General features: G+C 43.9%; 1 protein-coding gene across 21 annotated transcripts in view; it reads right to left on the minus strand.

The window, feature by feature from the left end:
* Window positions 1–26,918, minus strand: part of KIF13A (kinesin family member 13A) — a 190,844-nt gene that overhangs the window by 50,561 nt on the left and 113,365 nt on the right. For all 21 annotated transcript variants that reach the window (XR_008305754.1, XR_008305753.1, XR_008305752.1 and 18 more), the window contains 7 exons: window positions 23,922–24,084; window positions 22,753–22,893; window positions 20,631–20,780; window positions 19,711–19,875; window positions 11,613–11,786; window positions 3,330–3,481; window positions 65–197 (listed from right to left, as the gene is read on the minus strand). Coding sequence is in view for 15 of the 21 variants with exons in the window: in XM_053243917.1 (XP_053099892.1) it covers window positions 65–197; window positions 3,330–3,481; window positions 11,613–11,786; window positions 19,711–19,875; window positions 20,631–20,780; window positions 22,753–22,893; window positions 23,922–24,084 (1,078 nt within the window). In the remaining 6 variants the exon portion in view is untranslated. The remainder of the gene's footprint in view (window positions 1–64; window positions 198–3,329; window positions 3,482–11,612; window positions 11,787–19,710; window positions 19,876–20,630; window positions 20,781–22,752; window positions 22,894–23,921; window positions 24,085–26,918) is intronic.

Below are 26,918 nucleotides of genomic sequence, written 5' to 3' on the forward strand. Positions count from 1 at the left end.
ATAATATTGTAAAAGTTTACTAATATGTTAATATTGTTTTCTGCATGGAGAAAAAGCTTTGTACCTGTCTAAGCTGGAAAATCCCGCCTGTGTTTACGTCCTTTGCCTGGTGGAGCTCCACAGCTGTATAATCCCCCATTTCGTTCAGTTCTTGAATTGAAACCCACATTTCTATTCGACGTGTTACTTCATTCCACCTAGAGTCAATCCAAAAAGTAGTAAGAACAGTATGGATACACTACTATTACCACAGCAGTCTCTCCTCCAACTTGCACCCAGAACAAGACTGCTGCAGAGATCAGAGCTCGATGACCGCACAGGCAGCCTTCATTTTTTGTTAGAGAAGTAGACTGTGAACCTACTTGAACCTACTGTGACTTATGCAGAGCAGAGAGTCTGGGAAAGGCAGAGACCCCACCCAGTGGTCTTGAATTCTAAACAAGGCTAGATCCCCACTTGGAGTAAAAGGGGTCCTGGAACAATATCACCGAGTAAACCCCTCTCAGATGTAAACAAAGCATTTCCTACTACTTACGACGATTAGATTTGGCTCGCAAGAGCTCTTTTGATCTAGCACTTCTATCTAATACTTTTAAACACTTCTATCCTGGACCCCCTCCCCAATAAAACTACTAAGTAAAAGGTTTTCCTGCCATTGCAGTCCCTTTAACTCCAACTCAAAATAATCCTTTAAAAAACCCTATAAAAAGCTTTGACTAGTCTGTGGCTACAGAAGTGTAGGACTCTGCAGACATTCTGCCTTGTACTGCTCTGGAGCTCTACCCAGCAGGATGCGTGAATCTGCATCCTATCACTACACTTCTCAGTCTTACGGTGGTCAGAAGCCATGCGACACTCCCGATTCAAATAATCTTGAGCTCAAATCACTGCCAGTGGCCACTGTCAGACAAGGGCTTCTTGCAGGTCACCCTGCACAGGACTACTCTACAACCCATCAATCTTAAGCTGAATCAATCAGCTCAGTGGACTTTGGAAGTGGGCTTACAAAAGACAAACAGTGCCCACAACTGCCCTGGAGCCTCCTGAGCAATGCTAAGCCTTTGCTCCCTTATTGCCTTTTGGAATTTGGCTGTTGACATATTCATAAGCCCAAATGGAATCCAGTGCCTGGACAGGTCACAGTTGGTTTGCCCCATACTTGTGGACACCACTGCAGTATGGACTAGGGATGTGCACGAACTGGTTCGGAGGCCCTTTTACAGGCCTCAGAACCAGTTCAAATGCCTGGTGGTTTGAAGAGGGGATATCTTTAAGGACGGAGGAGGGTGCTCTTACCCCTCCTGCCACGTTTCCCCTGCCGGCACTGTCTTTTAAAATGGCCTGGTGGGGTGGCAGTGTACTTCCCTGCTGCCCCAGTGCCCCCTCATGCTGGAAATGGCTGTAAGTGCCCAGCCAGGCATTTCCAATCCGAGGAGTCACTGGGGCAGCAGGGAGATATGCTGCCATCCCGACAGACCTTTTAAAAAGCCAGCGCCGGCGGGGGGAAAGCAGCGGGAGGAATAAGAGCACCCTCCCCTGTCCTTAAAGATACCCCTACACACACACACACACACACACACTCAAACCGGCAGGCACTGGTTCCATGCACACTACTAGTATGGACCTCTGGGAACTGCTTACCTGATGGCACACTCCAGTCCCATCCACACTAAATTACCTTTGGTCCCAACAGAATATCCTACCAACGCTACCCCTGTTGACCCCTTGAAGCCACACCCTGGCACACACAGATGGCACCTGCCAGGGAGACCCAGAAGTGATGCTGAAACTTTAGAGTGCACTCAGCTGAGGGCATCGGCTTGCCAGGGCAAACTACTGGAGCACAGCTGTGGCTGGCTCAAGACAGACCTAGAGAGAAAAGACAAACTTCTGGGAGAAGACTTGGTCTTGTGGTAGCAAGAATGAATTGTCCAGTTTGCTAAGTAGAGTCTGCCCTGCTTGCATTTGAAGACTACATGTAAGCACTGTAAGATATTATCCTTAGAAGATGGGGGCACTCTGGGAAGAGCACTTGCATGCTTGTATGCAGAAGGTTCCAAGTTCTCTCCCTGGCATCTCCAAAATAGGGCTGAGAGAGACTCCTGCCTGCAACCTTGGAAAAGCCACTGCCAAGCTGTGCAGACAATACGGAGCTAGATGGATCAATGATCTGGTATAAGGCAGCTTCCTATGTTCCTATGAGCTTTACAGAGTAGAGGAAGGAGTTACCTAAGGAGCAGCTGGTGGAAAGGGGCAAGGAGGAGAAAGAAGACGGCAGCAGATGGCTGGACCATAGAAGGAACAGTCAGAAAGAGACACCTGTGAGGGAAACGAGGAACAGTGTGGCTTGGACCCCCTTCTTTCCACCCCTGTGGGAAGGAAAGGGTAGGAAGCTTGGTGGGGTAGAGGCCCTGACAATGGTTTAAAGGTGCTCTCTTTTTCCTTTCCCCCCCCCGCCATTTTCCACTTCCAGCAACAAGGCTCTGCAAACTCTTCTTCTCCATTTTCTCTAGAGAACCTTCAAACCTCAGTGTCCCCAGTCATGGACAAGCAACCAAGGGTCCACGCATGTATAGCACATAAGTCTGAGCAAGTATGCCAACACTTTAGGGGAAATATTCTAGAAACATTGTCTTTACTCACTACTAGGGATGTGCACAAACCTGTTCAGAGGCCCTTTTACAGGCCTCTGGGAGGTTCGAAGTTCGAAGACCGGCGGGGGCACACTTTAAGGGTGGGGGAGGGTGCACTTACTCCTCCCTTTGGCGCCTGGTATTTCCCAAGTCCTACGGGGTGGCAGCATACTTCCCTGCCACCCTATTTGCTCTTCGGCTGAAAGTGGCCGGACGTAGCTGGTGAGCACACACACACCAGCTACTTCTGGCCGAAGAGCAAACAGGGTGGCAGGGAAGTACGCTGCCGCCCCGTAGGACTTGGGAAATACCAGGCGCCAAAGGGAGGAGTAAGTGCACCCTCCCCCACCCTTAAAGTGCAACCCCCCCTCCCCACTGAGCCACCCGGCGTGGTTCTGTGCACATCCCTACACACTACAATAGGCCTGCAACCAACAATCTGGCCAGTAAATTCTCCCAACCAAAATAAATGAAAGAATCAGCAGATTTTGGGGAAGATTTCTTCCACTTATCTCCCTCACTGCCAACACATGCCCTTTCACATTCATTTGTCCCCGCTTTCATAGGTGTGTAATCTCAAACCCATCATCCTCTTTATCATTTTCTGCACATTCATAGCACATCTACTCGCTCTCTCCTTCCCTCACCATTGCAGTAAGGCCTCAACACCTCAAATACAATACCATAGAGGTTTACCTGTCTCTCAGTGTTCTGGTTTTTGCATGAAGAGAATCCACTTCCCATATGGAACTGCCATTCCCAGCACATCGGTGACCCCAGACCTCAATAGCAAGGGCTCCATCTGCAATGAACTCCAGAAATTCTTCTGTTACGTTCACCACAAAATCCTAAAAAAATGGATTTTTACTAAAGTAACCTTGAGATAGTTTTTATTAGTTCAATCATTAAAAATTTTAAAATTTATGAATTGTTTGAAGTGTTAATGGGTCAATGATTTTTTGAGCCAACAGCCTCTCTTGGGTAGTGAAAGCTTCTAGTGGAGAAAACTCATTCTAGAAATCATACATGCTAGCTTAACCCGCACAGAGCATCTGTGTGCTAGTACTTGATTGCTCCCCTCACCTCAAAGATCTCTCCACCCTCACCTGAGCTGCACTCCTGATCCTCCTCCTCCATTCCGTTGCTTCCATCCCCCTCACTCCTACTGGTCACTCCTCCATCCCTTTACTTGATCCCCCCACCCTGCTTGGTCATGGCTGCAACTTTGTGGTGACTATTGGCCAAGCTACAGCCCTCTATCGCTAGAAACCTCCTCACCCTCACCTGCTCCTCCCCACAGGAGTAGCAGCAGCGGCAGTTGAGCGGGCTTTTCCTCACTGCCGCTCGTTCTCCTCAGGCTGCTGACGGGCCCGGGCCCATCCCTCGCCCTTCCTTCTTTCTCTCTTCTCCTCCCTTCTCTCCCCCCCCCCTTCCTTAGTTAACAGATCTTGTTCATCTTGTTTCCTCATCTAATTCACACAGTGACAGCCTCCGTCTCCTGAAGGAGTTCTTTCCTCCCTCATGACCCCTCTCTTCGCAGACTTCTGCCCACTATCCATACATTCCTCTCCTCTACAATCAAGAACATCTTGCAACCAGTAACAGTTACATTCCAACTGATCTTAACCATCACAGGCTCCTCCTCCCAACTGAATATGGAATCCCCACTGCCCAATCACCATAGTGCCACAGGCTCCTCCCCCCATCTGCATATGGAATCCCCACAGCCCAATCACCATGGTGCTTCCGCTCACAAACTCTTGCGAGAGCTGCCCTGAATGGGATTAGCCACGGGTATGCCTTAGAGAACTAGATAGATAGATAGATAGATAGATAGATAGATAGATAGATAGATAGATAGATAGATAGATAGATGTTGTGCCATAAATATTTGATGCAATACTTCACAGATTTCTGTTTATTAATACTTCCTTTCAAGTTATATCACCATCTATAATCAAAACCCAATGTTATACGAAGATAATAGACCCTGTTTATACGAAGATAATAGACTCTGTAGATGCCTGCCTTAGATACACTTGGGTTTATTAGAATTGCAAAAGATACAGGCAAGACTATGAACCATGTGAATAACTCCATTTTGGATTCTCTGAGATGCCTTGATCATTTTGGAAACTTACATATGTTTAGCTCTGTTTGATAGCACCATCCAAGCCAAACAATGAGCTAGCTTACATAAAAACAGGTTGCTTACCTGTTACAGATAATCTTTGGGTAATCCAGGACCATTCACAACATGGCTAATGAACCTGTGCAGTAGCCTCTGCAGAAGCATTTTACAGCTCCCCAAAGCGCTCTGTAGCTATGTCCTTCACGCACAAGGCACCATTTGCTAAGTTCCTGAATGACTGCAGAGAAGCTGAGATCTTCCAATTGAAAGACTGAGGTAAGTGGACCTGAAGAATAACATCCGAGTAGCAGGGAGGCTGGGCAGGTGTTGTGAATGATCCTGAACCACCCAAAGATTACCTGTTACAGGAAAGCAACCTGTTTATCTTTGAGGTGATCCCAGGATCATTTTCAACATGGGTGTTTCGTGAGCTCACAGATGAAACTGTGGAAGGTTCAAGGATATTAAAGCATCTTTTTTAGAATTGCCCATCCAAAGTTAACCTTCACCAATACTAATTCCAGACACATGTGCAGAGGAGGCTGCCATGGCCCTCATGGAATGAGCTTAGATGTTAGTTGGAGGATTGACTCCTTGTTGCTCATAGCAAAGGAAGATCACTTCCACCACCCAATTTGAGAGTCTTTACCTGGAGATAGGTCTCCCTTTGTTCCTGCCTTTAAAGACAATAAAAAGTCTGTGAGACTTATGAAAGATCTTAGTTCTGTCCGTGGAGAATAAGAGGGCCTTTCTGACATCCATGGAGGGGAGAGAACGTTCCAAAGGGGTGGCTGAGTTCATGAAGAAAGAAGAGAAAACAATATCTTGGTTGACATGAAAATCAGACACTACTTTTGAAGTAAAGGAAGGGTCTGTTCTCAAGAGCACCTTATCTGGGGGAAAAATCTCATGTAAGATGAGTCTATTCGCAGGGCCATGAGTTCACTAATCCTTCTAGCCAAGGTGATGGCTACTAAAAAAGGCAGTTTTTAGGTAAGTAGTTTCAGACATGTGGATGCTAATGGTTCAAATGGTGACTCAGTAAAGAGAGAGAACCAGAGAGAAACTCCACGGTTCTATGGGTTTCCTGAATGGAGGAAAAAGGTTATTTAGGCCTTTAAGGAACCTTTTCATGTTGGGATGAAAGAGAGTCTTTCAGTCCCAACTGGGGTGAATTGCCAAGAGGGCAACTATATGAACCTTTATAGAAGAGTGAGATAGGCCAGATTGTTTCAGAGAGGTGAGATACAAGTTTCCAGGCAGTTAGGTTCAAAGTCTGTGGTGGAAAACATGTCCCCCTGCCTGGGACAGAAGACTGTGGTGATGGGGGAGGCGAAGGTGGTTGACCCGGGATAGATAGAGAAGAGGAAACCATGGCTGCCTTGGCCACCATGGTGTGAGAATGACACATGTAGTTTTGTCATGTAGTATGTTGCTCAGGAATCTTGAGAGCAATGGAAATTAGGGAGTGGGGGGTGGAGATAGGTATAACGTGTAACCCTTCCAGGGAATCTGGAAGGTGTCACCTAGTGTCCCATTCCCACCCAGGAGCAATAGAGTTCACATTTCTTGTTGGTCAGGGTCACGAAGAGATCTATTCATGGTGTTCCCCATTGATGGAACAGGCTGGAGAGAACTTCAAAATTGATATCCTACTTGTGGTGTTGTAGAGTATTTGTCTTCCTGCTCAGGGAGTCTGCTAACATGTTGGACTCTTATGTGGAGTGCTAGAGGGAGAACCTTGTGGAGTACAGAGCAGTCCCATAGTTGGATTGTTAGATTGCAAAGGGATCTGGATACATTTACCCCTTGATGATTTATATAGATGATTGTCATGGTGTTGTCGAGAAGCTGAACCATCTGATTCTTTATTAATGGTATAAAGGATGTGAGAGCTGGGAAGACTGCAAGGAGCTCCAGGAAGTTGATAAGGAGGGCAGAGTGGTGGGAGTTCCACACACCCTGTCCAATGCACTGAAAACCCAAGACACACATCTATCATGACCATCAGTGTGGGCAAGGGAGGTTGAAAGGGAACTCCTTCAAGAAGGTTCTCTGGAAGAGTCCACCAGTGGAGTGATTTTAGGACTGACTGTGGGAGGACTAGCCACATGGATTGGCTATATTCTATTTGAACGTTGACAGAAACCATGTTTGGAGACACCTCATCCAGAGATGGGGATACCTTACTGTGGTGGTGCAAGATGCCATCAAATCTTAGAATCTTTGAACAGTTCTTGCCCATTTTTTGGGGGGGTGGGTTGGCTGTAAATGTGGGAAGCAAAGATACAATAAACAGGTGTCTTTCTTCTGGACGGGAGACTCTTTTCAGTTGTGTGTCCAACAGAGCTCCGATGTAGAGTATCTATTGTGAGTGGAGGTTTGATTGCTTCCAATTGATTCAGAGGCCCAGGTTTTGGAACGTAATGTATGTGGGTAGACAAGGAGCTTTTGTCTGTAGAAGTCACCATCCAATCATCTAATTAAGGGAAGATGGCGATTCCCTGAGACCTCAGATGGGCTATGACCGCACTCATACACTTGGTGAAGACTTGAGGTGTGATCAAGAGACCAAATGGCAGCACTGTGTATTGGTAAGCCTGATCTCCTAGGGTAAAGCAAAGCAACTTCCTGTGTTTTGATCTTATCCCTATATGAAAGTAAGTGTTCTTGAGGTCTAAGTTTGCTAGCCATTTTTCTGCTGCCGATAGAGGGAGGATTTCTTGCAGAGTGATCATCCAAAACTTCCTTGGATAAATAAATTTGTTTAGTTAATGCAAGTCTAGAATGGGACAAATGCCCCTGTACCTTTCTGGGACCTGAAAATATCTGGAATAGAAATCCTTCTTTAGGCCCCTCAATGGTACAGGTTCTATTGGCCCTTTCTCCAGGAAATCCTTGACTTCTGTATCTAGGGTAGGAGTCAGGTGGGTGTATTTTACCCCTTGAAAAATAGGGGTGGTGGTAAATTTGATTGCGTATCTAGTGGAGATAATACTTAACACCTAGGTGTTGGATGCAATGCGGCACCAAACTGTTGAGAAAGGGGCAAGTCCAATAGTTGAAGGGTCTCTTGAAAGGCAGGACAGAAGAACAGAGTGATAAAAAGGTGCAGTCTGGAATCTTGGAGACTATTTTATTTTTGATTTTGTCTTTGCTTTGGACCGTAGGGCCTCTTCTGTCCACAGAGAATTGTTTCCAAGTTGTTAAATTGAAACCTTTGCCTGGTGTATTTCTAGATAGTCTTGGATGTAGGATTGAGACGTGGAAGAAGTTGTGAATGTTTTTGCTGTGTATTTAGATTTTTTCATCTATTCCATAGTGTCATCAGTTTTGGAGATAAATAAGCCATCTTCCCCAAAGGATTGGGCCTCTGTTTTTTCTCATGTCCATTTGGTGAGACGTGGAGTGGAGCCAAGCACGCTATCTTAAAGAAGCAGCTTATACAAGCAATTGGGACTCCGTTTCTGTCAAATGTTTGGCAGTGCTTAGGTGCTGATGGGTAATGTTGGCAGACTTGGACAATCTCATAGAATTTAGTACACAAGGACTTTAAAAAGGGGTTTAGACAAATTCATTGAGACCCGTCTATTAGTGGCTACCAGTCTAGTGGCTATAGGCTACCTCCAACCTCAGAGGCAATATGTCTAAATACCAGTTGCAGGGGAACAACAGCAGGAGAGCATGCCCTCACCTCTTGCTGTGGACTTCTCAGGGGCATCCAGTGGGTCACTGTGTGAAACAGGATGCTGGACTGGATGGGCCTTGGGCTAGATCCAGCGGGGCTGTTCTTTATCTTTAAGTATCTTTAATGTCCTCTAAAGTGATCCCAGATGGAATAGTGGTATTTGGCCATATAGGCCATGGAATTTACTATTTTAATAGAGAGGCAAGAAGCTGAGTAGAATTTGCACTTCATGACATCCAATTGCCTTCCCTCTTGGAGCAGAACACTTCCTTCCCAGTTTACTCCCCATGGTACAGCAGTCCACTACTAAGGAGTTTGGAGGAGGATATTTGAAAAGGAAGGGGCAATCATCGTCCTGAACTCTGTAGAGATTTTCTAAACACTACAAAGTGGGAGAGCAGACAGTAGGGGCTTCCCAGACTGACTTAGTTGAATTGATGAGGACTGGCAGAATGGTGAGCGCTGCTGGTTGAGTCACAGAGGAGGAGGATATAAAGACATACACAGGATCTTTTACTTCAGGAATTGGGGACTTTAGCTCCAGTCCCAAAACTCCGGCCATTTTACTCACCTGTACATGGTAATATTTAATCTCAAGAGAATCAGGAGGAGGGGTAGGGGCGTTCTCATCCGGCAACTGATTAGAGGATTTTTTTTTGTTAAGATGGAGTTGGCCTCAGAATCAGAAGATGAGGTATAGTAATAATCCATATTAGCTTTGTCAGGAACTTGAAGTTTGTCCTGCCCACTTGGGGTAGAAATAATCTGAACATCTGGCAATGTAGAATGTGTATGCACATCCCTGTTAGGAACAGGGGGCTGCACAGGATTATATGGGAGAGAAGGTGGATTCAGAGACCTTTTAAAAGAGGCATCATGTCTCTTCCCTAAACTTTGATTTTGGGGAACTGAGTTGGATCTCAATTTCTATAGCTTCCATAAGTGAAACTCACAGTTTGTAGGGTAAGCGTGGGGATGGCATATAGTGGGGATTCCTGCACCTCCCCATAGTATGGATACAGCCATGCTCTAAGGCTTCAGGGAAGCTCCAATAATCCATGCACCATTCCAGTAAGGAAAGGTGGGTCTGAAGAGTGGAATCCCTATGAGATATGTAGGGCAAAGAGAACATGGAGTAATTCTTGCAGGAGAGGTGGAGGGTGTCTTGGGAATTGACACAAAGGCCAGAACCCACGTCCTCCTTGATATCCAAGCCATGTAGTGAAAAACCTTTGAAAGTTTACCCAAGTGAGGTTGCATAAGAAGAGCCCAGAATAGATTTGCTGTAGTGTAGAATGGGTAGCTCCTTCAACATCGATGGTGTTGTATGGAAATCAATTCTGAGATCGACTGCCATAGCGGGGCTCTGTGGCATGGAGGATGTAGATGCAGGAGCCATGGGCATCATCATCTATATCAGAGCAGTTGAAAATTGTAAAAGGCATAAGCAACAGACAATTGAGGGCTTGGTCAATGTCATGATCATTGTTTAAGTCGAAGAAGGCAGTGGCACTGGTACTGAAGGCAGTGCCAGTATGGACATCAGGGTTGAAGACGGTGCTGGTAACTGTACCAAAGTTGATGTCAAAGTCAACGGAAGCTCTTCAGAAATTATGAGTAACTCCAGGGAGAAAGAGAAGGAATCTCTCAACACTATTGGGCTGGACCATGGAAGGAGAGGGAGTGCAATGTCGAGCTTGAGAAGCTAAAATTGCCGGGGCCGAGCTCAGACACTGGGACGGAAACTTAGCAGTTGATGGATGGGTTCCCCCCCCCCAATAGTCTATCTCAATCAATGTGCAGATTCTGGCATCAAGGCAGACAATGTTAACACCGATGTCAAAGAGAAAGTCTTACTATGCTTGGATGCCGAATGGGATGCCAAGTAATCCTCACAGTGTTTCCACTTTTACTGGTATTTATGATGACCTTCCTTAGAGGAGTCATGTGGCTTCTCAAGACCTCCTTAGAGCACTCCAATTCAACGTGTTTGGAATGGGAGGTTCTCTCTGGCAATAACTTAGACCCCAGCGTTGACTGGGCATATCGATGGTACTGATGGCATCACCGGTAAAGGGGGTAATGTCATATGAATGTGTGTGCGCTCGTGCGTGCAAAGCATTTTTGTACAAGGCAGACCTCAATCACAACTCCCTACTCTTCCGAGTCTGTTTAGAGAACGACAGGCAGGTCTTACAAGTATGAATGTTATGGTCCTCTCCTAAACACAGCAAACAGTGTTTTTGTCTATCAGATGACGGGTGAGTACTGCTGTACGAAGTACACTTTTTAAAAGTTTTCCGAGAGGCTATTAGTCCAATAAAATGCTAACCAATAATGAATCCTTAAAACAATCCGAGACAAAAGCCAAAATGAATAAAACAACCTTTCTCTCTTTCTAGGAATTGAGCTTGAATGAGGAGTGAACCTTCAGCGAGGCACACACTCTGGTGTTCAAGACGGAACTGAGCAAATGGTGCTCTGCTGCCAAAAATACCAATTGTGTCTTGTGCACAAAGGGCGGAGCTAAGGAGTGCTTTGGGTTGCTGTGAAATCCTCCTACAGAGGCTATTGCACAGACATATACCCATGCTGGGAATTATCCTGGATCACTTCAAAGATCCTTTGTTTTGTTTACTATTATTTCCTGATAATATCACCTAGATACTCTATTAAATCACTTTAGGAAGTATAACTTTGTCACAGATATCAATATATTGCACTCACACTTTATGATAAAGATTGCTTAGATTTGCGGTGCTTCACATTTTATTAGAAAAGGCCTTATGCCCAGATCAGCCAAGGGAACTCCCAACTGAGGCTGGAAGAGAAAGGCTGTCTTAAACCATAACACAGTTATTCCCCATGGCTTGCAATTGTTTTGAGGGTGTTCTGGGGGCCATGTGTGATGACAGCTGCTAAGCGACAGAATGTGTAGCAGACTGAGACACTGAATAGGCCTGGACAGGGTTTTATTCCCACAAGAACACGTGATTGTGTGTGCACATACATCCACATTTTCAAAATAACAGAATTTATAAAACTTTATCCATTCCTTGGTGCATTGTGAAGGCATCAGATATATTTATATGCATGACATACTACAACATATTCTCATGGTACTCTAAACAAAAACAAACAAACAAACTAATAAAATTACCCTAGAATGAGAGAAAGTCACTGTAAATTGGGCATCCTTGCTTAGAGGTGAAGGCACATCTGGATCTACAACTGGTGCTGCAACAGTTGACTCACATTGATCCCAGAAGGTATATTGACAAAATACAAAGTTTGAGAGATTTAGTGGGAGCCCTGTTGCTTCTTTTATTCTTACCTAGAAAATAGTAAAACTGTAATTCAGTATATTGACATACTAAACATGCATTTCAAAACGGAATATTCAATCACAAAATTGAGAACTAAGTTTCTGATGGGACTTAAAAACTTAGTCTAAGTCACAATACAAACATAGGCTTTGCTTTGCAAGTCTACATATTTGCCTATGGTGCGCACTGATAGCTCAACCAGGGTATGAATATTTCCCATAACAATTGTATATGTTACAACCAGGCTTACAAAAGTATCTTACAATTATATAATAAATATTTGTAATATATTTAACAATAGGTCAAAGTATCTGATTCAGAATATACTTCCTATTAATACACATGTGTCACCCAGGCCAGCACTGAAAACTTCATATCCTAATGGGGTTCTGCGCGTATGCAGGGACCTCACAGATAGATTGACAAGCTCCTCGAGCCGCCTCCAACTGCCCTGCATGTGCATCGTGCTTCTGTTATCTTTGGCAGTCAGGGCATGCCTCTCTCAGTTTCTGTAGACCGTCATTTGTTGACAATCTCTCTTTTTGTGTTTTTTTTTTCAGCTTTGATTTCCGCAAGGAGATCTGGGTGGGTTTTATGAATACAACGGATCATTTCCAGATCATCTGTTACAGGTGAACAACCTGTTTATCTGGATCGTGATCCATTGCATTCATAAGGAATGGGTGATTCACCAGCTTCCCTTCAGGTGGCGGGTATCAAGGCAGGACTTTAGTAGAGAATGCTTTCCCAGCCAAAAGGCGACACTCTGTCCAAATGCTCCTTCCCTAAACTGCCGGAGATCTAGTGCACAGTGCTTTATAAATGGTTGGCGTGTCGTCCATGTTGCTGCCCTGCAGATTTCTGGTAATGTCACTCCTGCAAGATTAGTAGCTGAGGCCGCATAGGCTTTTGTAGAGTGGACTCTGAGGGTACTTGGAGTCTATGCACCTTGAGCATCATACGCCAGATTAATAGCCTGAATGATCCAATGGAATAGCCTTTGTCTTGATACTGGCATGCCCTTGGACCGACCCTTATATAGCACAAATAGCTGTTTCATTTTCCTAAAGCCCTTCGTAGCCTCCAGGTAGTACAACAGTGCCCGGACATCTAAGGTATGCATGATTTTCTCCAATGGTGATTCTGGGTTTTGGAAGAAGGCTGGCAGGACAATATCTTTGTTTATATGGAAATCAGTTATCACCATAGGTCTGAGCCGCGGGTCTAGGCGCAGTAGGACCTTATGCGGGAATATTTGAGTATACGGCCTATCTGCCTGTAGAGCTGTTAGCTCACTAACTCTTTGCGCGGTTGAATTGCCACCAAAAAAACAGTCTTCAATGTTTTTAACCTTAATGTCACTTTTGCGAACGGCTGCTTCAGTAGTGCATTTAGTACAAGAGTCAAGTCCCACTGTTGCACTGGCTTCCTTATTGGTGGGAAGAAATTGTTCATTCCTTTGAGATTTCTTTTGCAGGCAGGATGGGAGAAAACTGTTGTGCCCTCCCAGCCCTTGTGCTCTGAAGAAATTGCAGCCAAGTGCACCTTGAGAGATGTGTTTGCTAACCCTGACATCTTTAAGGTAGTCATGTAGAGAAGAATTTGTCTCGCAGTTGCCTTCCTTGGGAAGAACCCTTGTCATCTCACATAAATTCCGAATCTTTCCCACTTGCTGCTATAATTTCACTTAGTGGAAAGTCTTCTGCTATTAAGAAGAATTTTATCTAGTAGCCTATTCGCCATGGGGTTAGCTTTAACGTTTTGACTTGTGGGTGTTGTATTAGCCCCTGACTTTGATTTAACAGGTCTGGCCTGTTCGGAAACCTGTGGTATGCTCCTTGTGATATTTCCATCAGAGAAGCAAACCATGGCTGCCTTGGCCACCAAGGCGATATCAAGATGCCCCTTGTTGCATCCCTGAGCATTTGAGACAACACCTGTGTTATCAATGGCTGTGGCAGGAAAAGATAGAAAAGTGCTGTGGTCCTTTGGTGCTGAAATGCATCACCTAGAGAATCCCTTCCATGTCCTACACGTGAGCAATATGTCCGACATTTTTTGTTTGCAGCAGTTGCAAACAAATCTATCATAAGGCAACCTCATTTGGCAAATAAGGTTTGTAGATAGGTTGCATTCAGTTCCCATTCGTGGTTCTGGTTCTTCAGTAGCGTGTGACTGAGTTTGTCCACTTGTACATTGTCCTCCCGCTTTATGTGTATTGCAGATGGGGTAATGCCGCGACGCACACATCAGTTCCACAGATTTGACTCAGTAGACACAGGGAACGAGATACCATTCCCCCCTGCTTGTTTAGGTAAGCTATTGCTGTGGTGTTGTCCAACAGACTTGTACTACAGTGCCTTGCAAAAGCAGTCTGAAGGCCTTCAACGCCATGAACACTGCAAGAAGTTTGAGATAATTTATATGCTTCTTTCATTGGGCTGTTGTCCAATGTTCTTTTATCTGATGGTGGCTGCAATGTGCTCCCCAACCCCAAAGGGAAGCATCCATTGTCAGCCACTAAGTGGGGATGCTGGGCTGAAATGGCATTCCAGACTGCAAATTGGCTTTCACTGTCCACCACTTCAGATGCATCAATACACTTCTTGGTAACACGAGGGTCTTCTGCTGTGAGTCCCAATTTGGGCGGAAGTTGCGCAGAAACCACCGAAGCACCCTCATATGCAGTCCGGTGATGCACACCATGGCGGCGCAAGAAGTCATCAGTCCCAGCAGCCTCTGTACCGTCTCTGCAGACTGTCGCGGTTCTTCGTCAAATTGATGTATTAAGTCTCTGATTTGGAAGTACCTGGTCTCCGGCAGGTAAGCCTTTATCACACCCAAGTCAAATTCTGCTCCTATGTAGCTTATTCATTTTTGTGGCACCAAATTCAACTTCTTCCAATTCGCATTTATTTATTTATTTTATTTTATTTTATTTTATTTTATTTTAATTTAATTTATATCCCACCCAAACATACATCTCTGGGCAGCTTTGATGCCCAAGTCTTGTAGGAGCCGTAAGACAAATTGGATTTCCGAAAGTAACTTTTCTTTGTTGCTGCTGACCAGGAGCCAGTCGTCCAAATAAGCATAAATCACGATCCCTTGTGTCCTTAAGTATGCCACGACAACTGCTACTACTTTCGTGAAAACACGTGGTGCCGTAGACAGGCCAAACGGCAAAACCACATATTGGTACACTATATCTCTGACCGTGAACCGCAGATATTTCCAATGTTTTTTGCGCATTCCCACATGAAAATAAGCATCCTTTAAGTCTAGGGTTGTTGCCCATTCCTCTCTGGCAAGGAGGTACAAAATGCCCTGTAGAGTTATCCTGAATTTCTGAGTATCTATGTAATGATTTAACTCTCTCAGATCCATTATCGCCCATATCCCCCCATCCTTTTTGGGGATTTGGAAATAACAGGAGGAGAAACCAGTCATCCTGTCCATCTGCTGCACCTGCACAATTGCCTGCTTTTGTAGCAATGCTTGCACTTCCTCCTGTAGAATCTGGGTTTGTCTGGTGTACTTTACCCCCCTGAAAGGGAGGCAAAGCTTTGAATTCTATTGCATAACCAGACCTTATGATTTTCAATACCCACTGGTCCGATGTTATGTTGTGCCATGCTTGAGCATGGCTTGCCAGCTTGATGGATATGCTGACACTCACAAGGCTGATGTTTGTAGCCTTGGGGGCTGAAGAGTGCATTATTGATTGTAAGTTCAGTGGATGGACCGAACTATCAAAGAGACTGCTTAGATTGATCTCTGCTTTGTTTCTGGCCTTTTGGTTTCTGCCCATAGGGCTGATTGCATTGGTAAGGCCTATATTGCTTCCTAAACTCTCTCTTGTCTTGCCTATAGGAAGGACGATGTTGCTGCCTTCCATACATGCTGTTGTGGGATGATTTTCCCGGTGCTGACGTTGACGCCATGAAAAATTTCACAGTGAATTATTATTTTTTCCATGACTCCATGGTAGTATCAGTGGACTCTGCAAATAGCCACTTTCCATCATATGGGAAGTACTCTATTCTGTCTTTAATCTCCTGCTGAAGGTTCATGGATCGCAGCCATGCATGGCAGCGAAGGGTCACTGCAGTGGTCTTGGCCTGTGACTCAGTCTCTGCCAAATGTACTGAGCAGATGTCTGGTTACAATAGTAGCCTTCTCATACGTTTGCGCAAACTTATCCTGCAATTCCGAGGGGGACATTGTCAGTGAGTCCTGGAAAAGGACATCCCAGAGATGGTGTCCATATCTCACCAGGCAGGCTGAGTAGTTGGCAGTTTTAACCGCCAAGCTAGAAGTTGCATAAACCTTCCAACGCAAAACATCAAGTTTTCTTCCCTCCTTCTCCGGAGTGGTATGTCGCTGTCCTCCTCTAGAGGATGCACATTCTACGGCGACGGAGTTTGGAGCTGCATGAGGTAGGTGTTCTCCTCCTCCTGTGTACAATACAGCCCCTCCAGTTTCCTTGATCTGGCTGTAGACGTTTGTAAAACCTTCCAAGCTGACTGCGCTGCCTTTGTTATTGCAGGGAGCATGGGAAGGGACACTGGATGGGATAACTTTGCCCTCGCCATCATGTTGTAAACTGGATCTTTAAGATCCAACTCTGGCTGTTTCAAGTCAAGGCCCAATGCCTCCACCATCTCTCTTATCTGTGCATGATAGGCTTTAAGTTCCTCTGTTGGCAAAACAGAAGTTTTAGGCGTGACCTCAGCTAGAGGATCCGATTCTACTGGGCAGGATTCAACAATGCTCTCCTCCTCCGTTTCTGATGCATAAGATGTATCATCATCACCTTCCTTCGAAGGCATGTCTTGAGGGCTTTTAGATGGGCTAGGAGGTCTCCTAGTGGATCAGTCCATTGGTTTCACTGGTAAGTTTGAAGCATGTGTCTGGGTTGCCATGGTTTGGCTTGTGGATGTGAATTGGGCAACCCTTACTGGGACACTCTGCGGTGGTGGCGCTACTTGCTGACGTAGTGCCTCCTGTTGGGCTTTCCAAATCTTATATTCAGCATAATCTGCTGGGTAAATTACAGATGGGTTATGGCGGAAACCACAGCCATGGTAACTTGGCTAGGTCCTGCAGAAGAAGAATAAGCTTGGGGTGATGCATATGGAGTATAGGTTGTGCCTGGACACACAAACATGGGTATAGACCTGGACAACCCCAGTCTGTCAGTTGCCCGAGTCATTAGTAGACCTATTGGACTAGTTGCTGTCGATACCAAGTGCAGTGGAGCAGCTATAGACGGTTGCACCGGGTTCGATGGCTGTGCTTTAACTGGGGATATCAAGGGTGTCTTCGGTATCGTATGCATCACATCCTCGGTAGTGTGCTCGGCACTGAGACCAGAGAAGCCTCTAAATGTTGAGCCCAAGGGTGTACTCCCACTGGATTCCAAAATGGCCATGAGTGATGTTTTTGTTTTTGGGTCCAATGCCACTTCATGTTCAGCAGCTGTTCCTTCTCCAAAGTCTAAATAGTCACCCGGCTGGTACGTGGCTTGCGGAGTTGGTGTCGTCACTGGCAATTGAATAGGGCTCTGTGCCAGAGTCAACGACATTCTGCTGTGGCAGACCAACACAGCTGAAGTTGAAGACAAAAACTGCTTCAATACCTCCTTCGATGTAGACAACGATGCTGACAGAGATTCCGGCGAAGTAGGTGACTGCTGCACCCAAGGTGATGGTATGATTTGCTGTGTGGAATCCCATTCCTCCACTTCAGTTTGCAAGCCCGTTGGGGATGGAGTTCCACTTCTAACATGTGTTTTCTTTGTTTTCTTTCTGGGAGGCGAAGATTCCGCCTCTTCATCTGTCGATGAGAGATGCCTGTGTTTTTTGTGGCGATGGTGTCTCTTTTCGACAGTTTCAGGTATTTTAAATGCCTTTTGCTGGTGCCTTTCGACTGCAGTTTTGCAGGAGTCCACCGACACATCCAGGGGGTCCCTTTCTGTCAACACGACCTCAATTCCATAGGTCTCTGTGTCAATGGGCTTGACGCCGACCTCAATACCGGCAGGCTCGACACCGACCTCGATGTCAAAGGTCTTGGAGTTGGTGGTCGGAGAGCATCATCGTATAAAGCTGCCCTCAATCTTAATGCCCGGTTTTTGAGTGTGTGTTTGGAGAACGAGCAGCATATTTTACAAGTCGCTGGGTTATGTTGTTTCCCCAGGCACAGTAAGCAAGCGTGGTGGCTGTCCATTGACGGCAGCTTTGCTTGACACTCGGTACAGCATTTAAAAGTCGTTTTCAGTGGAGACTTAGATGCCATTGCAGGTCGTTTGTTTGCTTGTTTTTGCCTGTTCCGAGTATCCCCCGGGCAAGTCTGAGGGAGACTTCCATTTTTTTTCTTGTTATTTTATGGATTATCTAAAACCGTGTCCATGTTTCAGTCTGAGTCGAAGTTCCAGTATGTGGCCGTATTATTTTCCAAAGTCAGTTTACCGAGAGACAATCAAGTTTATTCAAGTTTTAGTTTTACGAGGAGCAAACAGAACTGAGGTCTAGACGCAACGGCGGTCCAAAAGAAACGGAGAGAGGCATGCGCTAACTGCCAAAGATAACTGAAGCACAACCCACGTGCAGGGCAGTTGGAGGCGGCTCGAGGAGCTTGTCAATCTATCTGGGAGATCCCTTCACAGGAGCAGAACCCCATTCTTTATGAATGCAATGGATCATGATCCAGATTGAAATTATTACTTATTTTAAATGATGAATAGTTGATTGATTTTCTGCCAATCAAAGATGAACTTTTTCTAAAACTGTCAGCCAAGGTGGTGATCATAACCCTGGCTTTGTAATATTAACATAGGTTCATTAAAAACTGAATGGAGATTTCTAAAGGTGTATGTTAACTACAACATAAGTTGATCTAGTGAATCAGGCATCTCCTACAGCAGTATTCTAGCAAATCCAAAAGGCTCAGCACAAGGCAGTCATCAGACTTGCAATATAATCTGTTTCTAAAAACTGTGTCTAAGCCATAATATTTTCACTAAAAATCGTTTTCCCACAGGAAACAATATTATAAATGGGGGGTTGGTTCCTGAACCAAAGCCAGATGCCCTATTTTTCCCCTGCTACTGTAAAACCTGGTGTTGTGTCCATCACAGACATGCAGCAGAGAAGTTGATGGTGGACAAACAGAAGTTGTTCACACTCATCACCACCCAGTCTGTTCCCACACACTACAAGCCTTTCCCCTTCCAGCAGTGAGATGCTGAATACATCTGGAGGGCCATTGGGAATGCCACCTGCCACCTCTCCCATCTAACTTTGCTAGTCCAGCACCTTCCCAGACCACATGCCACTTCCTGCCTGCCTTCCTTTCTTCTCCAGTTAACCATGGCCCAGGAAGAGGACAAGATGGAGACTAGCTACTCAGTTGCCTACCTTCCTGGTTCTTTCACACCTTTCTGGGAAAGGAAGAGTGGCAACTGGGCAGCTCGCCTCCCTCTGCCTGGCTAACAATTAGATGAGGAAGGAAGGAGGGCAAGCAGGAAGCAGTGTGTGCGCTGGGAATGGGCTAGGCTCTTTTCCTCTTGAAGAAGAGCACAGCAGCTGAGTCTTTAGGAGGAGGAGACATGGGGAATGGCAGTGGGGGGGACCATCTTGGACAGTCAGTCCCTCCACAGCCCCTGATGCAAGAGCAGCAGCAGCTGCCCTCAGGACTACCAGTCTTAATGACAATAGGAGTCTGAGCCACTGCCATCCCTTCCTCCACCTTTAGCCTAGGCAGCAGAAGCTAACTAGCAGAGCCTCCCCTCTCATGGCAAGTGTTGTAAAGCAATTTATCAATGTCTTAAGTGCCGTTCATCTTAACTAAAACACCTTAAAAGTAGAGGACTGACTGTATTGTTAACACAGTTGCCCTTCAAACATAAATATATGGTATTGCCCTAACCCTGCAGGTGAGCTTTTTAGGCCTGTGAATAATTTCTCCATTGTTGTCCATGACTTCCAGACTTCCACTTTCACTGGAGTTTTCAGATGAGTCATCTCCTTCCACTATACGTTCTGGGACAGCACCAGTGACACGCATCACTTCAACATGCAGACGCCCTGCAACCTGCAACACAAAAACATTAACATTTAAGGACATTAGGGCAGTATATAACAGTAGTCTTATCTCCCCCCCACCCACCCTACCCTCACACAAAATCATACCTTCAGTAAACTAAATAGAAGAACAACATTTTGAGCAAAAAATTGTAGGGCACACACTACTGGGCTCAGAACGAACTTGAAATTAACATAAAAGAATCATCTCTCTCTCTCTCTCTCTCTCTCACACACACACACTTCCAATGCACTGCCACCAAAATTCATGAAGTTAGTAACGAACTGAAAGGTATTGAAAATTCCTTTGCATGGTCTTCCATGCAGTCACCTTTCCAGTCTCCAAATTAAGCATAATGGAACCCTGTTTAAAGAATCAAGTAATCTGCAGTGAAAATTTTGACTGTCTATATTTAAAATTTAGCCCCTTGGTCCTCAACATTTCCTTCCATTCTACTTAATCAACCTAAATTGCTCAGAATTCCACCTGGCTCTAGGCCATGTGAGATCGTCCTTCAGCCTCCCTTTTTCACTGACCATCAACTTGTTGACTATATCCCCTATTTCCTTCATCACATGCTTTGTCTCCTCATTGCTACCCAGGGCTAATAGAACTTGCAATCACCAGCAGCTATACAACATGGTGATGTTACATCTGGTGCCCGCTATGTAACATAGGCCGTTACGTGAAGATGCATGCACTGATCATGGAAAAGCTTTACTGGTACAAGCACAATACAATAAACATCAGGAATTTAACCTTACCTCCCCCTGCTGGCTAATTATTGGCACTGCATACTGAAGTTTAACATCACAGAAAAGGCACTCCAAAAACACATTTGCGACACCAATTAAATTATGGTTTTCTTGCGCTTCATAAAAAGGGTCACCTTTTTTGCCGGTAAAACTTTTCATCTATTTTTTTAAAAAAAGACAATTTTAGTTTTAAAAGCGTAAGTTTAGTAATCCAGTATGGATGTGCATATATTGAATAATGATGAAGCTACATCCTGTAATGATAGATATTTAAGCCTCAGATCAATCACTGAGCAGCACATTTGAAGCAGACTAAAGGGACAAAGAGATTGAGGAAGGAGGAAAATAAGGCAAGAGATAGGTCTCAAATAAGAATTGAAAGAGTGGCTATATTTGCAGCGAGCAGAACTAAAAGAACTGAGTGGGGATCTTCTCCCCCAGCTCTTAAAGGCCATCTTACGCTGATGGGGAATGCTGACGGGGCCTAGGGCTGCCAGCCTGCTACCACAGAGGATCCACACCGCCATAGCGGCGCATAAGGTAAGCTCCCCCCCCCCACTTGCCCTTTCCCAACTCTGTAGGGTTCACCAATGCTTCTAAAACGGGAATCCTTACTGGATTTCCCCTTTAAAGCGCTAGAACCAGGTCAAACCGGTTTGACCCAGTTCTAAGCACAAACCAAATGGCTCGCAGACCAGGTGGTTTGTTTGAGTTTGGTTTGGTACACACCCCTACTCAGGTACATCCTTTTCTGTGTCGCAGAGCTGTTCTGGGAGAAGGAGCAACAGGTGACGTCACATTCAGTCCCCTCAGAAGCTCCTTTTTCAAGAAGCGTTTTGCGACACCTTCCTTGTTTCATGAGGGCTCCACTACCTTCAGGGACAAATATCTATCAGTTGCACAGCAATTTAAGGGGAAGACAGGTACCTCCAAATTTGCCCTCCATACTGTGCATGGGTGCAGCCTTAAAAGGGAAAACTGCTGAAATGGGAATGTAGTAGGGGTGAGCGGACTGGTTCGACCCAGTTGAACCAGTCTGCATTCAAAACAGACTGGCCCCAGTCCAAACCAGTTTGGGGCAATGATTGTAAAGGGGAATCCACTGAGCATTCCACTTTACAAGCAAAGGGGGATCCCCAAAAGGGCAGGAGAGGGCGTTGAGAAGGGAACTTGTCCCTGGCAGGGGCTCTGCTAACCCCACCACCAGTCTCTGCAATAGCAGCCCAGGCCATTACACACACAGGGGCCATTAGAATAGGTAGCCCAGTGCACTTGTGCAAGAGCACCGGGCTATCTGTTCTAATGATCTCCGTACATGCATGGAAGCCCACTGTACACTCTGCAGTTACTGCACCAAGGCTTGAACTGGGCTGCAGCCACCAGCCCAGACTGCTGTTGAGGAGGCCGGTGGGGGGGGGGTTAGAGGAGCCCCCTATTGTCCCACAGTCAGTGGGAAGGTAAGTTCCCCTCTCCCCTCCACCCTTAGGGAATCCCCCTTTGCTTGTAAAGGGGAATCCTCAGTGGATTTCCCTTTATAAGCATTGACCAGAACCAGTGGCCAGGTTTGATGGTCGAACCAGACTAAGCCCGGTTCAGCTGAAATCAGACTAGGCTTGTTCAAATTTGAAGCAAACCATCCATATTGGTTCTGTGAAGATCCCTAGTGTGTAGTTCTCTGTTTCATGCCTGTTTTGGCAATCCAGATCTGAACCATTGTTCTATGTATAGCTGAACATACATGCCAAAGGGCACAAAAGCAAGCACCAGTGTAAAATCTGATGCATAACAACACACACAATCTGTTTTCTAAAGATGGTATATTTCCCAAATCTAGGGCCTTCCTTCCACTCTGTTCACCCTTAGCATACCAGAGGAGATATAAGTCTGGCAGGCTAATTCACAATAATCTAGACACTCAAAGATGACTGTCTGAACCAGGCCAACTGTGTGTGCATTCAAAGACATTAAACTACAACAACTGATTAGGATGATCATACAATTCAATATGGCAACGGTATCTGGCAAACAGTACAGGGATTTCCTCATAAAATGCAAGTCTGTATATGCAAATTTACATAAAAGCAGTATTTGAAAGAAATATTTTGGCCATATTGAAAAACAGATTCAGTACCTCGTGGACCTTCTCCTTCCATTCTTGATACAGATCTCTCATATCAATTAACTTGTTCTCTAGTTTTTCGATTGTCCATACTTGACTACCTTTACCTTTTCTTCTTACTTGAATAGCTGGTTCACTTACAATTGCCCCTCTCTGAATAAAGAGAAGACAAAACAATATAGTTGGATAAACACACACACAGTTTCATTTCTAGTATACTGCCTATTACATACTTATTACTCTCCACTCACCCTATTGTGTTTTCAAATTATTAATAACAGAAAGATAGCTGAAAATAGTCTTATTTAGACTTCTATGTAAGAAAACACACTTTCTTTAATATATACTTATGTATTCTTAAATGCAACACAGCAAGCAATTATCTACAGACATAGATGATACAAATATGCAGAAAGCCACGTTACAGACTTTTAACAAGCATGTACCTCCTCAGATATGGGGGAACCTTGTTTGAAAGTATGACCATGTCAAGAAAAACCCACATATGAAAAGCTAGCTTTTCAGAAAGGAAGCTTCTAATTTAGCATGCTACCTTTCTATGTTCAGAGAGTATTGAAAAGATCCCCATTCAGATTGATCCCCTGTGCAATCTGAGGTGCTAAGTGCCTGTGGGAGCCATCACATATGCCCTCACTGTCATGTTTGAATCATCCCTTAGTCATAAATTGTTGAAGTGAACATTATATAGACTGTAATTACAAATAATTCTAGTACAATGTGCATTTCCTCAGTATAAAACTATAAATATCACAACTGTCTGGGGAAACACATCTGTATCAGTATAAACATCCTACTTCTATGAAATATTTACACAAATCAGACAACTCTGAATTTAAGACAACCCCTTTAGAGATTAAATACAGGTTTTACCTGCATTTTCTCAAAAGGACTCTAAATTTAAGATGACCTGATTTCTAATAGCAAAAATATTGGGAAAAATCTAGTCTTGTGAATACAGTACAGTACAAACGTACTGAGACAGAAAGATTTGAGAAGCTACATTTATTCTGTGCTTACGAATTATCTTATTTGTGTGTCATTTACTCTTCAAACATATACACAGCCAGAAACTTCCAAAATCTATTTTAGACCCAAATGACTCTGCATCATTCAAAGACTTATGCTGAAATCAAAAGTTTCAATTTTTTCATTTTTGTTACCTTCCTATTGGCACTCAGGTTAGCAGCAGGTATCTGCAGTGTCACTTGATAATCTGTAAGCTTGTGCATTTCTTCAGCTAAGAAGTTTGCTTCCCTCACTAGTGTATTGGCCTTAACTATCTGCTCTCTTAGTCTAGCCAGGCTCTGCCGAAATAACTCATCTCTGTAGGAGAAAAAACAATATGGAAAATGTGAAGAAAGAAACCCATTTCTTTTACTAATGGAATATTAAACTGCCCACAGACGGAAGTTTGGGGCGGCGCTCAAATATAATAAATAAATATTGGGAAATTTGTCGAGGCCTTTGAATGAGAACTCAGTTTAAAGAAGTATGAAAGAAACAAGCTTGCAGTTCTGATCTAGAATAGTTTTGCCTTAAAGTTTTCAACAAGAGGCTACAATAGTTGGTTTCCTGAGAGGTTTGTTTTGTTTTGTTTTAAATATTTGCCTCCACTTTTCTTAAAAGTCAGAACAGCTATTAGGTAAGAAAATGAATTTTGGCATACAATGATCTTTATAGGCATTCTGATGATAATTATAAGTAAGGATGAAACCTACAAACTTTATGTAGAGCTGTAATGTGCTTCTTTTAATATACTAACACAATAGGGACAAGTACTTATTTAAACAAGTACTTGTTCTGAGGTAAGTCATCCTCAGCCTTTATACACCTAGTTCATGGGTACATCCAAAGTTTTAGTAGTAGATACAGACTCTGAAATGACTGGTTAGTCAGGAGTTCCCTCCTCATTTATGCCATCTCCTCATAATGAAATAATCTTATATTTTAAGCAGCATATCACAATGCTGCTACAAATTCTCAGAAAACTCCAAAGTTAGCAACACTGCCTATATGCGGGCCACACTACACATTGTTTAAATATGGAGTTTGGCCCTGCATATTTATTTTTAATTGTGAATAGGTATCGCAGGGCAGCATGGAGGAGGAGGATTATGAAAGGTACCACAACCTGCAGGGTCCTGATGGAAATTGCTCTTCCCATAGCTATCCATAATATTATATATATATATATATATATATATATATATATATATATATATATATATATACAGTGTGTGTGTGTGTGTGTCTGTGTGTGTGTGTGTGTGTGTGTGTATATATATATATATACACACACACACACACACACACGGCCAAAGTAAAGTTTTAACAAGAGCAAGGAAGTTGTAGCTACAATACCCTATTACTCTCCACATAAATAGGCAAGTGTAAATACTTTCCATTAAATCTAGATGGACTAAGTGCATCACCAGTTGATTTTCTACATCCTTGATGATCAGTTAGCAGTTATAGCCAAAATTACTTTCTCTCTCTCCAATATATGAAGAAAAGAAATCAAAATTAGAGTTCTTGATATAAAATTATCAATAAATAAATATACCATTTATTAGCAAAATTGCTAAGATCAGAGAGACAAGATCAGGCACGTTCTGGGGGTTCCAATAAAGTAATCCAGCATGCTCCACATCATAGAGATTTTTTTTTTAAAAAAATGTCTGCATCAGAAAGTGCCTCGTCCTCAAAGAAAGCCTTCAAATTATGACGCCCTTCTATAATAAACTGAGCATGTTTAACTCCCATTTAAGCTGACATTATGAAAGCAGGAAGCAAGTACAGCCACCCACATACAAGGAGCAAGAGACAACTGGGATGTGTAGTAGTTTCCCCCACACACAGATCTTTTCATGAAGCAGCAGCTGTCATGGCAGGGCAAGCAGCTTCCCCATACAATGATGCTGCACCACATGCCAGAAGGAGGAAAAAGCTGAAGAGTTCCCTCACCAGCAAATTTATTTGTGAGGGTGTGTGTACAACTACACTGTGTGGGCTGTTTCTGTGAGCTTAGAGGGGAAAAAACTTCTAAAGTTAGCTAGATTAGGGGGTTTGTGGCATAGCAGTAGCTAGGCCATATTGCGCCAACACTGTCGTGCTTTAAGCAGCTCTCCCTAATGCAGAAAGAAAAAGAAAACAAAGTCATTTTGCAAAATTTCACAAGTCTCTACTTGTTTAGATCCTCATTAATCTTGGTATTAGACAACAATGCACTCTATATATACAGCTAAATCATGGAATTAGGGTTGCCAACTTTGACTGAAATTATTCCTGGAGATGGTTTTAATTCAGTTTTCCACCCAATATTTTTCACAATATCAACCCATGAAGGTCTCCAGGACTGCTTTCAACAGTCACCTGGTGACTGGTACACAGGGCTGGATTATGACGTGCTGAGGACCTAAGCTGCGTCAAGCTTCAGAAGCCCCATAACATTACTCAACAGGTTGGAAGTCCTGTCTCAGTGTGTCACGCTCACCACGCTACTCATTGTTATAGCAGCATTCATCTGAAGAGACAAACACTGCCTGTAATCTTAATTTTCCCTTTCTCCTTTATTTTCCAACCAATTATTTAAAACTTGAAATTTAGTCATTTTTTGATATTCAGAGGCCCCTTAAAAAGATGAATATTAAAAGGAGTGAAGTCCTTTTAATGCTTTTTAAAACGTCTGCTTGTTCCTGCAATAGGGAAGGAAAAAAAAATATAATTCAAAAGGAAGGTCCTTTTTCCTCCACATGGGGGTGGAATGATGGTCCAAGGAAGGTCTTCAGTTTCTAAAGTTTTTGTAAAGTTCTGGCTTATTTCAAGCCAGATTTCACCATTTTTAGGCATTTTGAAACAAAAATGTCAAAAATTAATCAAAGATCAGGGAATTATTCTTATTTATTTTTATTTCTTTATTACATTTTCACACCACCCATCCCATGGCTCTGCGTGGTTTACAAACTAAAACAAAATATAATAATTCAAAAATCAAACGTGAAACCATAACATCTGAACAATTAAAACAGTTCAAAACAGTTAAAACAATAAAAAACAGTTTAATAATCCTGGAAGGCCAGACGAAACAAATAAGTCTTAAAGGCTCTCTTACAGGCTGATAGTGTATTTAAACCACACATTTCTGTGGGGAATGCATT

The sequence above is a fragment of the Hemicordylus capensis genome, chromosome 4 (assembly GCF_027244095.1).
Source record: "Hemicordylus capensis ecotype Gifberg chromosome 4, rHemCap1.1.pri, whole genome shotgun sequence".
Classification (NCBI taxonomy): Eukaryota; Metazoa; Chordata; class Lepidosauria; order Squamata; family Cordylidae; genus Hemicordylus; species Hemicordylus capensis.